Source organism: Taudactylus pleione, unplaced genomic scaffold, assembly GCF_031769625.1.
Source record: "Taudactylus pleione unplaced genomic scaffold, aTauple2 ptg000033l, whole genome shotgun sequence".
NCBI classification, from domain to species: domain Eukaryota; kingdom Metazoa; phylum Chordata; class Amphibia; order Anura; family Myobatrachidae; genus Taudactylus; species Taudactylus pleione.
In genome coordinates this window covers 4,879,412-4,897,908 of record NW_028284435.1, presented here as the reverse complement: position 1 = coordinate 4,897,908, position 18,497 = coordinate 4,879,412, and the positions used below count along the sequence as shown (strand labels likewise).

General features: G+C 39.8%; 1 protein-coding gene across 1 annotated transcript in view; it reads left to right on the top strand.

Moving 5' to 3' along the window:
- Nucleotides 1–18,497, top strand: part of TMEM150C (transmembrane protein 150C) — a 183,137-nt gene that overhangs the window by 163,757 nt on the left and 883 nt on the right. The window contains exons 3-8 of the mRNA XM_088452116.1: nucleotides 6,359–6,443; nucleotides 7,833–7,883; nucleotides 8,293–8,328; nucleotides 8,407–8,474; nucleotides 11,290–11,417; nucleotides 15,062–15,239. Of these exons, the coding sequence (XP_088308242.1) occupies nucleotides 6,364–6,443; nucleotides 7,833–7,883; nucleotides 8,293–8,328; nucleotides 8,407–8,474; nucleotides 11,290–11,417; nucleotides 15,062–15,239 (541 nt within the window). The 5' untranslated portion in view covers nucleotides 6,359–6,363. The remainder of the gene's footprint in view (nucleotides 1–6,358; nucleotides 6,444–7,832; nucleotides 7,884–8,292; nucleotides 8,329–8,406; nucleotides 8,475–11,289; nucleotides 11,418–15,061; nucleotides 15,240–18,497) is intronic.

Sequence of the window (18,497 nt, the reverse complement as noted above, 5' to 3'; positions counted from 1 at the left end):
TTAAAATTGAATCGCAGCGACGCCATCTTGCGACTGGCCGCAAGACGCCATCTTGGAAATGAAATCGCAAGACGTCATTTTGCGAATGGCCGCCCAAGCACCATTTTAGATAAACTCACACTTTAGTACATGTAGCGATATTACTATTAGCATCATGCGATTGCATCTTACACCATTTCTCATACACACATTAATACGCACAATTGTGCAGTTAACTAGTCGCATATTAGCGAATGCATAAGATCCTGTATGAAAAACGGCGAATATTAGCTTCATGCGCACGCATCTGCCCCAAGTTAACTAGCATCTTTACATCAAACCCCACATACTCACACATTACATATCCACATACAAGGTTCCATAAGCTTTAAAGTATAAGATTCAAGTATGCACATTTACTATAATTGCTATGAAATAAAGATTATTTTGTAACTAAGGTTTTATACGTGATAAATAAGCCATGTTTGGTATTGTACTGATGCGTACTCTCTCAACAGTTTTCCAGTAACATCGATGTAGAGATCGCAACATGCATTCTCAACTTATGGACCGCAGAGACTTCAAGGAACAAAATGTACATTATATGACCAACTGTTAGGATTTGCATGAGGCGGGAAACCAGAGACCACCAGTTGTTAGAGGCTCGACTGTGTCTATTTGAACCAACCTGTTAGATGCCTTGTAACATATGCCCTCTCCTTTAGGACCAATGGTATTAGCAACAAACTTCCCTATTGTGTTGTCTATCTCTGGGGGGTATAAATATGTGTGCTCTGACCCTGAGTTTCTAGTCTTAGTGCTGAATGCTGATTGACGAGGGGTTTCTTGCTGATGCCTACATCTGGTCCAGAGCGCTGTGTATGTATAACTGTTCTTGGGTCTGTATAATTCCTTTGCGCTAAATTGTACTTATAACTAGCGTGTAACTGACTGTACTTTTACTTGAATAATACTTTGTGCTGTAGAACCACAGGTTCTAGGTCTGGAGTCTTTATTTACTGTATAACTGCGTACGCAAAATAGCGTCATCCTTAGAGGTTTATAGGCAGGATATCAGAAGGTATAGGCAGGGGTGTATAGAGGCTCAAAAGCAGTATCGTTAATATATATATATATATATATATATATATATTCCACTTAATATAAAACACAGTTTTAGAATGCTCCCATAGTTTATGTTAGTCCCATTATAGCAGTACTGTGAGGTTAAATAATACAAGAATATAATCTACAGTCAGCACGTATATAGACTTTATTTTGGAAAATATAGCATTGAATAAGAAATACAATTACTGTTGTAATATCCAGAACATGTTATGGAAATAATGGTGGAACAAAATTCTAACATATCTACCAACAGGACCCATTATACATGGGACACAATTCTCTGATCTTATTTCACCGTTGGATTAAAGTAAACTGCATTAAATAGTCAGCAGTAATGGTGATTTTTATATATAATTTGCCTATTTCAGCCCAGCTTCATTTAGTTGCGAACTGAGAGGGCAAATTAGGAGCAGTCTGTCTGGAGTAAAAATGCATTGTTAGCAAGTAAGCATTTCTGTAATTGAACATTTATTTAACATTCTACGTCTGCGTTATGTTTATGGCATTCATATGGCACAACTGAGCCATTGTAACACAGAGAAATGTGAAAGATGTTTGTTCCGAATACTTTCTAATGGCCTCTGGATTTATTTACATCAAATCAAGCTTGAAGTAACACCCATTGCATAATATCTTAAAGATAGAGCTGTTAAAACTAGCTCAAGGTCATACATTAAATAGTTTTCCTTCAGTTCTCTTTTTTTGCACCTTACTTATTCCAATAAATTACATTATTAAAAAAGTAGTTTTAAATTCAAAATATTTGAACTTAATTATTATCTTAATGGTGAGTATACTGACCTTATAGTATTCTGGCTTTTATTGATATAGCTACAATTTTTTTCACATTTTTCCCAGTGCTACTGCAACCACATCACACTACAGAATAGCAAACCCTACCTACTCCTGCAGTCTCTCCTTTGGGAGAGATGCAGATGACTGGAGGTGGGGACGGGGATGGGATCTCTGCATCACTACCCTCTGCCCCCTCGTGAGGAATTTCACGAATTGCGAGGTGATCGAGAGGAGGAGGGGCCAATATGACGTGATTTTTATAGAAACATCATATTGGCCCCACCCCCTTCCTGTTTACTCCCGCTTTGTGACATTATCCTCTCCATACTGCTCACTTTGCTAGGGAGTGGGCAGGATGCGGGAGGGCTGCCTACTCTTCTGGGAGTCCGGGGACTGCCTGCAAATTTGGGAGTCTCCTGCACCTTCCGGGAGAGTAGGCAAGTTATGGAAAGAGCTGACTATTATTGTCCCAGCTCCACTGACTATACATTATGCTAAATGCATTGCGCCTTATAACCAATGCTGGGAAATTATACAAATGATCTTATTTGAATGTATATATCTGTTTATTATATAGCAGCTACATAATGGGGGTAATATGCAATCAGGGAGATTGGTAGACTCTTCAGGGAGACAGCTACTGCTTCAGGGAGTCTCCCTGGCAATGATGGAGAGTTAGCAAGTATGGCTCACCTCCCTGTATCTGTCCAGCTCGTGCCTCTTGTGTGTGTCCAGTGTCACACCCCAGTGTCTATCCAGTCCACTCTTACCTTCTTTGTGTTCTGCCAGTGCCATCACTGGGGTTGTAGACGCCCAGTGCACCAAAAAGACTCACTTAAAACAAGGCGTGGACTTGATGAGAAGGGGCATGGCCTTTTGTCAAACCCTCGGTTTTATTATTCTGGGGCATGCCGCCATGGATGCCGGGCTGCCCCCAGAGACTCTACCTGCACTGCTGGCTCTTCCTCAGTGACTGGGAGCTGGGCCCTGTACAATAACATCACAGGCTGCACCCAACTCCCGGTCACTGAGGAGGAGCAGGCATTTTGGTGTCATCCCTTCGGAGGGTGACACCCGGTGCGGTCCTCACCCTATAGTAATGCTTCTGCACAGTGCCTGTTCCTCTTCACTGCTGAGTGGCTCCTCTTCCCTGTAACAGTGCAACTTCATGACATCCCATACACTGCCTCACAAAAAAGTCCAAGAAATTGAGGACTGACACAGAGCTAGAGGAGTGGAAGGTGCAGAGTTCCTACAGACACTAGCGCTGTCCACATCTATTGTGCTGGGCAGCACACACTAGGACGGCCTCTCTGTGTGACCCCTATGAGAGCAGGAGTCCCTTGCATAGCATGGGCAGTCACTGTGCAGGTCTGCAGTGGAAGCAGAAATTGTTCTGCCTACCAATACAAGTGACAGAACGCAATTCCATCCTGCTCCGACACACTGTGATCCCTGTATGTGTAGATGACAATCTGTGTTTTTGATTACAAGTAGTTTTGGTATTCTGTGATATAATAACTTTATATTCTGTGCATGAATTTTAATAAATTTTCTAAAATGTATCTTTATCCAGTGCTGCTCCTTGTTTCTTCTCATTTTTATTGATGCTACGATTTGATTTACTGGGAATCCTTGGTTCAAGCCATCATTGCAAAGACAACCACGCTCTCATTAGCTGAAGAATTGCTCATCATATACCCACATTTATATACACATAAAATATTTATATCTGCAATAATTATCATTAAGGGACACAATTATAATCCTTTTACAACCAACAGCACCTAATATCTATTTATACATTCAAGGCCGGTTCTAGACCTTGTGGAGCTCAGGGTAAAAGTTCCCCCTGGCGCCCCCCCCTTCCAAAAAAAAATAATGCAAAAATCAAAGATGGGGTGTGGCTTTGTGACATGCCCCCTGTTCATCACTCTAGGGGGCATGCCCAGTAGAAAGTGGATGCGCTGCTACAGTGTGCTGTTGCTCCATCCTCTCCCGTGGCCGCTCCCAGAATGACATACGTGAAGACATCACGGCCGGCACCACTGGCATTCAGCACAGTTTGTGAATATGGCGCCGACGGAGTTTGCACATTATATCACACATAGCCCATTCACGTTATGCCACACAGTAGTGCTCTTATACACTGTAGTAGTGCCCTTTATAACACATTATGCCATGCAGTAATGCCCCTAACACATTATGCCATACTGTAATGCCCCCCTGCCCCCCAGAAACACCTTCCCCCCCAGCAACTCCCCTTCCCCTGTGCCCCTCTAGCAGCAGGGCTCAGACAAATTAACATTATAAATAGAAGCTATATGTAAATCACTAGCAGATAAATGACGTGAGACTGAATGGGAATGAGCAGCATTATCAGACTTTTATGACAAGTGGTAGCTGCCTCCTCCTCTGGTCGTGATGAGTGCTGGGACAAAGCTCCCATCCCCAGACCTGTGAATCACCCTCCACCCCGGTGATGTTACACAGTCACCAGCAGTAGGAATTACCGGTACGCTGCTCCTACTCTCGCAGCACTGGGCACTGTCAGCGTCTGCAGGGAGCTCCCACAGCTCTCACATTTCTGAAACTACAGGGCAAGGGCCAGGGAGGAGGTGCTGCTCAGGTGGCAGGGGCTGCCTTGTGGACACTCACACAGGCCCATCTGGCGGGCAAGAACAGAAGGGCGCCATCAGAGTAGACAGCGCTGGTGGAGTGACTGCGGCCACACCCTCAGGCCGCAGAGCCCTGGGCGACAGTCTTGCTTGCCTGCCCCTAGAACTGCCACTGTATACATTGTAAGTATACTGAAAACATGTTACACCTTCAGTGATTTGGTCCACATTTTCAAATGATAACCAGAATGGTCCAAAAATTAAAGAGAGGAACGCTATTAATATCCTTTTATCCTTAAGATTCCAGTTCATATTGTGCCACATTACAGTGCCCTCCTTTGTAATGATGATACATTCCAGTGCTCTCAGTTCAATGTATGCCACACTATAGTGCCTTCACTTAATAGTGTGCCACATTACAGTGCCCCAGTTAATATTATGTAACATTATAGTGCCTTCCAGTTCATATTATATCACATAACAATGAGCAGGTCAGATTATGCCACATTACAGTGCCCAGTTCAGATTATGCCACATTACAATGCCCCCTTACCATTATACCATGCACTGCACACACCTCTCACTGAAAATGGAATGTCTCCCCATTAAGGCTGGGCAACGGATCGGACCCAATTTCTTAGCAGGCAAATCTGGGAAATTGGTATGCAACTACAGTATATATCCTGGGTCCGGGGCTACGTAAACCTCTGTGCTCCATAGCAATGGCACCACCTGCACTCACTATAGCTACACCCATGCATACAAGCCTGTGGGTAAAATGTGCAAAAACGACATTTTCATAGGCATAAGAAGCAAGAAAATAATGTAGAAATACCAATGCATTTATAACGCCATTGCATCTACATCTACAGTCAGGTCTGAATGTACCAATCAACATTTTTTAACTATGATGATGTATTGTTATGTAAATAACATATCAACTGACAATGCAAACCATTATTTTACACTGAAATTCACAAGACAGCAATAAAACACATCTGTTCATATCAGGATGAGAACCAGCTCCTATTGTACATCTACATAAGATAAGACTAAAATGCTTTCTGTGAATTGGTATATTAGAGAATTCTATTTGGAAGCACTAAGCTAGACAAACTTTCCACGTTTCATGCAGTTGTTTGCAGTGCTAGTTATTTATTACTGTAAGAAAAAAAATGCACTAAAGCAGTAAAGTGGGCTGTATAAGGTTATAAACACGTTTATACGTGTATACAGTATCAGGGCCGTAGCTAGGGTAGTGCGGCCGGTGCCATCGCAGAGGGCACCACAGGTCAGGGGGCGCTGTTTGGTCCTGTCAAATTTCTGTTTATTATCATTCTCACTTATAGCTTCCTCTTATTTCATCCCCAGCATCTCCTGGCCTCTCCTATCTCTTCCCTGGCTCTTCCCCATGAAGCCATGGACCTTTTTTGTGGTGCATTATGTTCCTTTGGAAAATGAGGGGGCGCCAATGCTCTTTCTGGCATAGGGCACCAAAAAGTCTAGTTACGGCTCTGTACAGTATGTTTTGTTGCAAAGTTGATAATTCAACCTAACGTATAAGTGTCTGAGGACCAGACACACTTAAAAACATGCACCTCAGTTTATTATATAACTTACTGAACTTTGTAGAAATATAATTGTCACATGCAATTACATCTATGCAATCAGTTGACATTTTCTGAACCACAACCAAAGGTTACAATAACTAGGAATGTGTTACATGTATTGTACATTATAGTCATTCTGGGGCTGTTGTTGTTCAATTTGTTACTGAAATACTAAATGTCATCATTTTTTTCTCATTTATATCTAATAACTATCATTTTGTCTGACAGCAAATATGGACACAATGCAATGCAGCCTGTGGATGTTCCTACCTCTTGTGATGTCTCTTTTCACCACAGTTGGCTTATGGATAGTGTAAGTACAGTTTAACAATTTATAGTATTCCATGATAATAAAATAGAGGAACAAAATTCAAATGGGGTAAATGGGGCAGACTCACCGGGAATTTGCTGATGCCTGCCTCACACTGGCTGTTACTTTTATCCCTATGTCTCAGGCATTTATGTATACTGTACTTCTGTAATGCATAAGTGATATTTTATAGTGATCCAATTTGAAATCAGTTTTACAGCCTCAGCCTAACCTAACTGGAAGTTGTAATGACGTGTGATCTCTCGCTCTTCCCAAAACCAAAGACAGTTGTATAATAAAGAAATGTTTTTCTCCAATTATCCAAGTTTTTTTTTTTATTAATAAAAGTGTGAATGTAAGCCGATAAATGAATATGAAAAAAGTCTGTTGCAAAATAAATTGCTGCACAAAATCCTGTATGTTCAATGTAAGGTCAGTGCCCTGAGGCTGTATGTACTAACATACTTAGAGCACTCCCCAGCGAGCTGGTTCACAATGTGACAAAGAGGAGGAAAATACAGAGGGATAAGAGGACGTTCACCTCTAAGCATGAATATCACCTTATCATTCTTTGTGGGGGTATTATAAAGAAAGAGAGAAATTAGAAATTATAATGTAATATGTTAACATAAATATGAAGGTAAAAGGTTCTGAAGTTACCAGAAGTACTATAAAGTACTATGCAGTTGGTTACTGTTCCTATTTATGGGACAACATGTTCCTGGGGCTGAATTAATTAACAGAAATGTTTTAAAAGATCGATAAATTAAGCCAGCACAGGGAACTGCAATTGGAAAATAAATGGTAAATTGTAGCAGGGTCACGTTGGAGTTTCTGCAAAACTGGTAAAGAAAATATTTGAAATTCTAGAAAATAGAGACTTATAATCAATTATTTATAAATATTTATTTGTTTTTACACAGTATGTAAGCTTGGAATAAATTGCTGCCTATATTTAGTCTCATCATTCAGCCGTAATTCAAAACTTTAATTTTACCTAATGAATTAACTTTGATTTTTAGTGTATTGATTGGTTGATCGATTTGGCCCGACAGTGTATACAAGTGTAAATGTTACAAACATGCCTCTCGACCCTGCCCCCAATGCACATCCACTGTGCATGGTATTTGGCACCATCTCGTCAATGTATAAAATTGATTGACTCATCAGCCTTTATTTGTACAGTGTCAACATATTATGCAATACTTTACAGGGAATGTGTTATTTTTTCAATTCACCTGTTCCATGAAGAAATCAAAAAGAATATGCTGTTAGTGATGTCTGATAGGGTTGAGAATTACTGTATGTAAATAATAGCCAAGATTAATGGTCTAATATGAAACATAAACATTGTGAAACTGAGATTATATTTACATTTTGTCTTTAAAACAGATACTTCATTGCCATAGAAGATAACAAAATTTTTCCATTGACTCTAGAAAAGTAAGTGTATTTATTTCTTCATAGATTCCTAACATTGTTTATAAATGGTATGGATAAGGGGGAGGGGGGCTTTTAGGTGTAGAGGATCAAAACTTCTGTTCAGTAATGCTAACTGCCCTCATTAGAGCAAATGCTCGCCTCTCATATGTGCAACACCAATTTCCAGCCGTTTTGTGTGCGTAATCGCAGTAGCGATCCTTGCTGAATCAGGCCCTAAATCCATTTACTTATATGGTGAATTCATTGATTTACTAATACATAAGCTGCCTTGTTATCAGTAATGCATTTTGCAGCCTACTAAATTTTAGGCAAGGATTAGTAAAATGTGGTTGAAAATAAAATAAATTCTTGATAAAGGATATCAAACAAACATGCTAATCTGCACCTCTCTTTCTGTTTTATTGTTAAGCCAACAAAATGGAAATTTACGGCCGCCATATATAAGGTAAGTATTTCAAGTTTTGGGATGAGGAAAAGTATATTTGGCCAGTCAGACATAATGACCTGTTCTCTATTTTTCAAGTATTGCAGGTAATGTGCCCCCTGCAAGCTGCGTGTTTAGCCAAGTCATGAATATGGCAGCTTTCCTAGGTAGGATAAAATGCAATAATGTTTCAATATTTATTTTTCAAATTTTTTGTTTGGCATTTTCTGCTTCCAAGACATTTTTATTTTTCTATGAAAATATTGAATTGTTTTCCCCAGAAAGGTTTAGCAGTTATTTTCCCTGTTGTTTCTGTCTCTATTTCCAGCAAGCATTTTATATAGCCGCATCAAGATCGTATATTATGAGGAACAGCCCCGGAGGAGCTATTCAATACCTATAGCAACATACTATTATACAGAACTCGGGGAAATACATACATCTTTTCTTTTTTTTCTGTAAATCATTTCGAAAAAGATAACAAAGTTGTATGATAGATGAATGCCTAATTTGTGTTTAACTCTGACTCAGTGGTAGAACAATAGGAGTAGCAGCATTAGCACCCACTGCTTGGCCCAGTGGTCTCACATATGATGCATGGGCTCAAGGCTGCTTGTTTATTACTTATTCTAATTTTGGGGTAACAGCATGGTGAGCAATGTTGCCAAAATGTTTTATCTGTGTTGGTTTTAATTAGACGTAGGAAGACATAAAGAGGGCCCATCTAAGGGTACCTTGACCAGCTCCATCTTTCAGGTTTCTTTTAACCCTACATAGGCAAACGCAGGGGGGGTTTCCGTCTGCCTGGAAACCCCCCTCCCCAGCTCACACCATGACCACAATAGAAATAGTAATATAATGAAATTTTACTAGCGCTGGCATGTTCTTCTCAGTATCATAAATGAAATAAATAGCACCAACTGTGGATCTTTTAACATGTATCAGCCAGTAATAAATACACCTGTGCACCAATTAGGGGATTTGGAAAACATACACTGTTAGGGATGCACTGTTATAGAGCCCAATATTTACATATATGTCCAGGGCAGTGCTAGGTTCTTCTGCTGCTCCCCCAGACTTTCTCCCATGCCCTGGAATAGTGCCCACATCTAAAATAAAAACATTCAGCTCAGGCAGGATGGCCCTACTACCACATCTAATGGCTTACTGTGATCACTGGTCCTGTATACGCTGGAATTATGACACACAATACACTTTGTATGACGCATATTAAAGCTGGATAAGTGATAATTATGCCCTCTTCATGGACTGGCTACACTCACTCTAAAATCAAGCATTTGGAAACCCCCCTCTAGAAATCCTGCATTTGCCACTGCCCTATATAGTTTTTACTCCCTATATGTATCCCTGAGGCGTCTCCTCATCAGAATAAATTATTTGCTCACATGGATCTGGCATCCAGGTGTATCATTGCTTCAGCATGGAAGACATATGATGCTCCTACTATGGGTCTGATCATAGCTAAATATGGCATATTCACTCTATGGAATTCATTACTAGCATGCTGAATGGCTCCTTTAAGAAATTTGTCAAGGTTTGGGAGCCCTGGACCTCCTATTTCCAGGTTCCCCCTGCAATTAACTGACCACTTTATGGCGTGATTATTTGACATATAGTTCCTGTCTCCATAACGTAGAGCTGCTCTATTGTGGCTCTGTCCGGTCGGGTTTCTTCCCTTCTCCCCCCCCCCCTGTTTTTCTTTTATATTTTACTTTTTGCTGCTATAAGGAAAAATAAATTAGACTGTTTTGCTATCTATTTGATGCATTTTTACCACTGTGTATTGATTTTTTTTCTTTCTATGCTACCAGTATATACGCTTTATATATTTACTTATTTCAGCAATATGATATGTTTATACTGCTGGACCTCTACATAGGTCATTGATGTTCTGTCTCTCATCTCTCCTAGTAAAATATGTCCCAGTAGGCTATCGCTATGCAATTGCTTTGACTACTATTGCTTTTGTACACTGAGGTGGCTATTGTTGTAAATCCTACAACCCTATATGTAGTTAAACTCAATTATGGTTCATTACCTTTTAGAAAACTTCAGTGCACCTGGGTGATCCCTTCCTGTGTCTGATGCCATCCAAATAACAGTGGCCTAATGATTTCTATTAAATCGCTAAATCATTAGAAGCCTTTTCAAGGTCTACCGGATCCCCAATAAAATCATCTAGGGTGTTTCCTGGCAGAAAGAACAGAGGCTTGGATTCTTATTAGACCACAAGCAGCTCTCCTGCAGTGTTCTCGAAATTAGAGCATGGATAACTATGCTCTAACACCGATGAAGAAGTAGAGGATACCTAAGCCTTTGCCATTGTATGGAAACACCAGGCTAGTAATTAAAATGACATAATTTAAATAAATAGTAAAAATAAAGAAATGACTAAATTCCATAGGGCTCTATCCCACAGGAAAATTGGAAGGTGTGTCCAACTCACTGCTACTCTTAATAACAGAGCAGCGGTGTACTTGTGCTGCATGCACCAGGAGCAGTGAATGGGTGACTGAAGGGGAGCAGACCAGCACTTTGTGGTCTGATCAACAGCATAAAATTGTCCTATTGTCCCATTACAATGTGATTCAAGGAGCTGCAAAATTTAGAGTTATGCTATAGCATAAGAAAAAACCCTATCTACCATGCAAAACATGGTATACATATGTTAAAAATAATGTGAATAAATGATGTGCAAAATTTAAAAATATTGATAAATATAAGGTAAAAGTTCATAAATGTATCATTAAACAATGCTTGAATGTCTGTATGATATGTGAATAAAAAACCTGGTAGTTATGGCTCTCTGAAATCACAAAGAAATTGAATTCACAATTATGTGAGTTTAGCACAACTGTATCTATGAAATTCTGATTTTGTTAGTTTTCTTTGTTTTTCTGATTGTATCCTGTTGCTGGATCAAAATAAATGTATAAAATGCAATACTGTCTTTTATTATAGCCTTAATTATTGCTGTCCTGCGTTTCATACAACTGAAGCCAAAGACGATCAGCCCATGGCTCAGTATCAGTGGCCTTGTGGCCTTGTGTTTGACATCGTTTGGAATGACCTTGCTGGGCAACTTTCAGGTACTTGGTTGTCAATTCCTTGTTTCTTTTTTTTATCAGTATTTAATTGATTTAACCACAACAATCATCCAATCCTATTATTCCAAATCTTACATTTCTTGATTGTAAGCTCTTAGGAGTAAGATGGCCCTCTTCTATTATATAAGGGTTTTGTATATGTTAAAGCCCCTATTTGTCCTATTGTCTTAGTGTATTTGGTCAGGGCTGTAAATATGAATAATAATATTCCATTTCCTACTAACAATAGTAGGTTAAAGCTGTACAAAATAACTAATTATATTTCTACTAATATTAATAGCCCCTCCAGCACTAGTAGCAAAGTACAGATAGAGTGGTTACTATTATAATTACTCAATATTGCATACTGCTAATCATAGTGAATTTCTTCGACTTAAACTATAAACGGGAGATGTATGAAAGCTTGAAGAGAAATCAAGTGAAGTGAAATACACGTATATGTACTAAACCTTAGGGAGAGATGGAGTGGGCGGAGAAAAAGTACCAACCAAACAGCTACTAACTGTCATTTTTCAAACACACAGGGGTCTATTTACTAAGCCTTGGATGGGGATAAAGTGAACAGAAATAAAGTCCCAGCCAATCAGCTCCTAACTGCCATGTCACAGGCTGTGTTTGAAAAATTACAGTTAGGAGCTAGTTGGTTGGCACTTTATCTCCGTCCACTTTATCTCCATCCAAGGCTTAGTAAATAGAACCCACAGCCTGTAAAATGACAGTTAGGAGCTGACTAGTTGGCACTTTATCTGTCGCCACTTTATCTCTCTCCAAGCTTTGATAAATCTCCCCCATATTATTTATATAGTTATTTTTGTAATTTACATATGTTTAGCTTAGAGCAAAAAGATATACAGTCACAAAATAACTAGCCATCATAATACAATGTGCAGTAAAGATTGGCTTAAAATAGAAAAATAGAACAGAAACTATAATTTACTAATAATTGTATATAAAACTCCACCATAGGAAGAGTACAAGGCACTATCTGTGTGGAAAACAAATATGTATAATAACCTACTACTGCGCTACCTATGGAGCAGCTAACTTAAGCAGGGACCAAAAAATCACAACTAACACGATAAGTCAAATGCAAATAATAGAAAACGGTTCCTGACCAGTTGGTGCTCACAAGAATAAATCAATGACACAAAACAACAAGAGGAAAGAGAAAAAGAAGAAAAATTGTTAATGTAAATAAAGACTTCTTAATCTTTACATATAATGATCTTCTCAGTCCCCATGTAAAACACACAAAGAACCACAGTGAGTAAACCAGTGATTCCAAAAAGACACAAAAAAAATATTTTTTAAAGGGGTTACTTACACAATCATATTTACATTGTACATGTAGAGAAAACTATACAAAATAGTGTAATATTGTTAACAGGAGATGTTTATAGTTGATAATATTGCACTTGGCCTTTTCAGGGCTATAACCAGCATTAAGTGTAATGATGATAACCAGATTTTCCAAGCTTTTTCTTGTTGTGATGTTCCAATTAGAAAACATATACATGCAAGAATGGAATTGCTTGATACATCATCTTCAGTAGAAAGTGATTTATTCCAAAAAGCAATAATAAAACAAGAGAAAGGATAATTGCCTCCTACACAAAAAACTGTTGTGACCGTCTCAAAGTCTAAACAATAAACTTAAAGTCTAGTCCACTATCCTTCCTGATGGTAACAGAAGAAGTGTAAGGCAGGGTCGTTCTTCCTTATCTCATCCACCAATGCATTTCATCCAAATAGGTCTTTATCAAGATATTCAGATTGTGGGCAACAATTTGGACTTACTTGGTTGAAAGTGAAACATGTTGGTGGAATATAGGACCAGTGATTCTAACATATGCTAATGCAGCAGGAGTTGTCTGAGGACAAAAGACGCCTCCTGTCAGCATCACAGATCCCAGTGCTGCTTCCGAAGATGCAGCATCGGATCACCATCGCGGCCATCAATCACGATGGCTGCAGTCATCATCCATCCGAGTAAGCTTACTCAGAATGGGCAACGGAGCTGCTCAGCCGGGGCCAGGAAATATGCGTCAGAAGAACCTGGCCTCTACACTCCCACAAAATGGAGGCAACAGACCCTGTCACTGTTCATTCCCCGCTCCAAAGGACCGCAGCCAGTGAATCAGGCTTTGGCATCCAAGGCACAGGGGCATCGCAACACATGAGCATAGCCGCACACACACCAGCGGACTTGTACACAAACCATCGGGTGTGTGTACAAGTCTGAATGAGGCCCATAAAGTGTAAGCTCCACTCACACAGGGACTAATGTGAATTATTCAATATTCTATGTTTGTGTTCCTTTGTGACAAACTCCAATGGAAGAAATAACATTAATAATAATATGTGCATCAATAAATTATTTCCTCTTATAGATGTTGATTTAGCTGACAGCTCATCATTTTGAGTGAGTCCCCAGAGCTGACACTTTGCCATCCCACAAAGCATAATGTGTACTGTATACACTACTGTAAGAAGGGGAGTCAATTTCCTCTAGATGTGAATTGAAGTTTGCCCAAAAATACTTCAAAACCTATTACTTTCTATAAGGTTTGTCTGACACCTCACAGAGGAATGGCTCTCCATTCAGTAAATAGGCCAGAACCACCCACACATTTACCTATGAAATATCATGTTTTTATAGTATAAATAAGCATTATGCTGGAACGTATTTGATTCGCACACTTTATGCATTTCTTGGCCCACAGATTTCCCAAATTATAAAATATGAGGAAATTGTTCTGAAGTTTTCTTTTTTCATATATATGAGCTGTCTGGGGGCTGTCTCCATGCTAATACACTTCTCTTTATTGTCACTGACTCAATGGGGACAGGGTGCCTGAGGAAGCTGGCATCACTACCGTGCCAACTCACTATGATAACACCTTGATTCATCCTGTATAGTTATGTTAGTTATAGCAGGAAGAAACCCAGACTTGGCGACTCTCATTGGTATTATCACATTCTAATGTTAACCTGATTTCCTGAGCATTGATTGCCATAACTCCTTGTTTACTGGCAGACAGCTAAAATAACATATATGAGACAGACATAATTGACATATATTTTTAATATTATTTCTTTTTGGGATGGGTACAGGATGTCGGCGTTCGGGATACCGGCGGTCAGAATCCTGACAGGGTTAGGCTAGCAACACCTGTCAGTAGGTATCCTAACCCTTCCCCTCTCCCTACCTTAACCCTAACCCTCCTCGGTGACTAAAACTCCTCCCCTAGTGCCTGAACCTAACCTCCCCCCCCCCCCCCGCACCCTAAATCTAACCCTCCCCCCCAGTGCTCAACCCTAACCTCAGGTGTCAGGATTCCGGCAACGGCATTGTGACCACCGGAATCCCCGCGGTCGGGATATTGATCCCTTTCTTTCATTGGATTTCTTGTCACAATAAGCTGCATAATATGTAGGCATTATACTGTATCATTAAAGGATATTTATAATATTTATCAGTCATTTTTTTAAAGCAGTGCAGCAGTGTTACTTATTTGGTTTACGTAACTTGACTTTGCTTATATCTAGTGACCATTAATTATGTAGATTTAAAAAAATCAACAAATGAAGTTAAATTACCAATTATTTCCTGTCTCTTTTACCAGTTACAAAGCAATGCACTTATCCATAATGTTGGCACTTCCATGACCTTTGGATTTGGCACAGTTGCCTGCTGGATTCAGTCCATCCTGACATTTAAAATAAACATAAAGAATGAAGGAAGAAAAACTGGAATCCCCAGAGTTATATTATCAGCAACAATAACACTCTGCGTTATCATCTGTATCCTTTCTATTCATGTGGTAAATGCACTGTGCGCATTTACAGTACACAGAGCATCTACTGGGACTACAGTGAGCTACACTGCATATAATATAGTAAAAGCCTTTTTAAAACAGGCGATATTCAGTTACCCTAAGCGAACTTGTGTTGCCTTTGAACGTTAAGGACAAGCTGACAAATGTCTGTACTTTATCACAGGACAGAATGTCTAGAAAATTACATACTTGGTTCCATTGCCCTCAATAATAATGACCCAAAGGGAATACAGTGTTCAGCAGGAGCAACAGGAAGGAAATATTTCATTTAACACTTGGGGGGGTAAGAAGGGCTTTTTGGATGAATGTACAGTAGCGCATGTCATCAGTCAGTGAGACAATAGTGGCTTAGAAGTTCTGGAACTGTCATGCCCACATAATGCACAGGTAACAGTAAAACAACAATTACCAACAAGCCTACAAAATGTTGAAATCTGATTAATAAAAATTGTTTATTATTTAGCAGCTTTGCCAAGAGAGTACTGGGGACCCATACATCATGTACTAGTGGTAAGAGTGGAGGGGAGATGTATCAAGCCTTGGAAAAAGATAAAGTAGAGAAGTTGCCCAAAGCAACCAAATAGCTTCTAACTGTCACTTCATAGACTTTGCTAGATAAATGACAGCTAGAAGCTGATTGGTTGCTTTAGGCAATTTCTACAGTTTATCTATATCTAGGACTTGATACATCTCCCCCTATTTTTAAGTTCTGATTTTGAGTCACCAGAAAGATGGATTTGCCAAATATCTTCCTGTAGTCACCTAAGTTAACGTTTGTTAGGCCCTATTCACACTTATCCACTGCCCTCTTTGCTGGAAAGTGCATTCAGTTTATTGCATATTTTTGATGCATTTAATAATGCACTTTTGCTTCTTTTTTACCATCTATACAATTTTGTTATCAGCACTGCATCAGCGGACTCTTGTCTCCTCACTATACAAACTATGATTATCTATACTTTTGTCTCTCATCTATCAACTTCTGCATCATTTAATGGGCGGGATGTACTAACCTTGCGGTGTACATCCTGCCAGTCACCACAAAATGACTAATCGCATATGTACTAACATATGCGATTAGTATTGCAAACTACAGCTCTTGCGATGAGAGCTGCCCTTTTTCGAAGCAGCCGACGCCGGTTGAGGGAGTCTCCAATGGGACTCCGCCTCTCCGAACCCTGGGAACTTCCTGCTGGTGACCTGTGCAGGAAGTCCCAGGCTCCTCCTCCTCCTCCTCCTCCCTGCACCCAGAAGAAGATTAGGAGGAGAAGGAGGCGGAGGACCCAGGAAGAGCACGGCCGGCAACCAGGAGACTGAGGTGAGTGGGGGCCAGTGCTGGGCGGTGAGGTGGCGGCGAAGCATGATGCGGTAGGCTTCTATAGGGTTACGCTAGGTTTTTATGGCGTTGCCCTCCGCACCGAAAATAGGGCAGCCAGGGTTTAGTACATACGAAAATGCGGTAAAAACCCCGAAAATTGGGTTGTTACCGCTTTTTTCCTTTTGTACATCAGGCCCTATATGTTCTCTTTTTCTTACCCATCTGCTTCTGTCCTCTTTCTACTCCCACTTACGGGCCTATTTATGAATGGGAGAAAAGGCTTTCGGAGAACTTCAATGAATTTCTCTGGCACAAATGAGTACTGACGAAATCTTATTATCCACTGTTATTACTGTTTTTTGATTGTTTCACATTTTATTTTTTAGATATTTTTAGATTTTGTTTTTAATTCTATTTTTTTAAGAGGTGAAACTGGAAAGTGAGGTGAGGGCTCCCAGTGCCACTGAACATTTGTGAGACAACAAAGCCAGGTGACACATGTGCAGAGGCATATAGGACTGGCTGGTGATGTGATAAGGGCACTCTTGTCTTACTACTGCCAGCCAGTTAGTAAATACTGGTGATAGGTGGTTATCTATTGCTCTGATAAGTGGCAAATAGACCTGTCATCCTGTCCTTTTTTTATAACAGAACCACTCAGCAAAAACATGATGTATAGTCTATAAATGCGCTATTCGTGATATTCTTGTGCTCTCCCTCTAGTTCCCATTATATATTTGATGTTTGGAAATGCAAAAATAGTTGAAGCCACATTTAAAATCTCTGTACTATTAATTTAACACTATCTGATTATTTTTAATGAGCTTTTACTGTGTTATCTAATACATGAAAAACACATTAGCAGTATATAGGTGTGAACAAGTCCTTTGCATTCTGTTTATTAATTGCTATTCCACTTTTTTAGGCTAATTCTTATTATTTTCATTTTAGAACAACCAGTGGAGCACATCTAATAATATGCGCAGCTTTGTTGTTTCACAGTCATACATGTGTTCTTCTCCTCTCATCAAATGTTCCCAGAGGATGAATAAGGCTCAGTTCTCTTAGAGATAAGCACAATATTCAAAACTGTTTAATGAAGTATTCACGTGATTTCACATTTGCTCACAAAATGTTTTGCCAGCAGTTCTACCCCTAGGATACCACACAGCAGAATGACTTTACCATTGTTGTACCGGGTGGGGTATACAAGGTTGACATAAAGGCACACATCCACTAGACAACAGGCAAAAGACTGCACGATTACGACATTGTAATCGTGCAGTCGTTTGTCTGTCTGTGATGTGCCTACACTGAATGAGCAGTCGTTCAGTAAAGGCACATCAGTCATCTGCAAACATGTTGAACCTGACATTATCGTCAGGTTGTACAACATATTTGTAGGATGATAGATGTCTAAACGACCAACGATTTTCAAACGATGTTCAAACGATTATCGATTGAATGATAACTATATTGTTATCGTTCAATCGCTCAATTTAATCGTCTAGTGGATGTGTGCCTTAAGAATCTCGCCACGGGCAAAATGTTGACATGTCAGCAGTGTCCATGTGATCATTACTGAAATGTCAACATGATAGAATGTCGACAGACAGACCCTGGTGGTCTAACGGTGTCTTACCTGCTCCTGGTGTCATTGGTGTCTCCAGCGGAGGCTTTTGAGTCCCAGTGGTAACATGACTAGCTGTTCCATGCAGATATTTGATGGAGCGGCGGTTCTGGTAAATACAGTTGCCTTAATCCTAATCCTGACCCGTCCCCCAAGTGATTAACCCTAATGTCCATCTCCACAGCCTAGCTGTTATCTCCCTCTAGTGCCTAACCCTAACCCTCCCACAGCCTAACCTTAATATTGACATTCTGAGAATGACGGTATTGCACCTG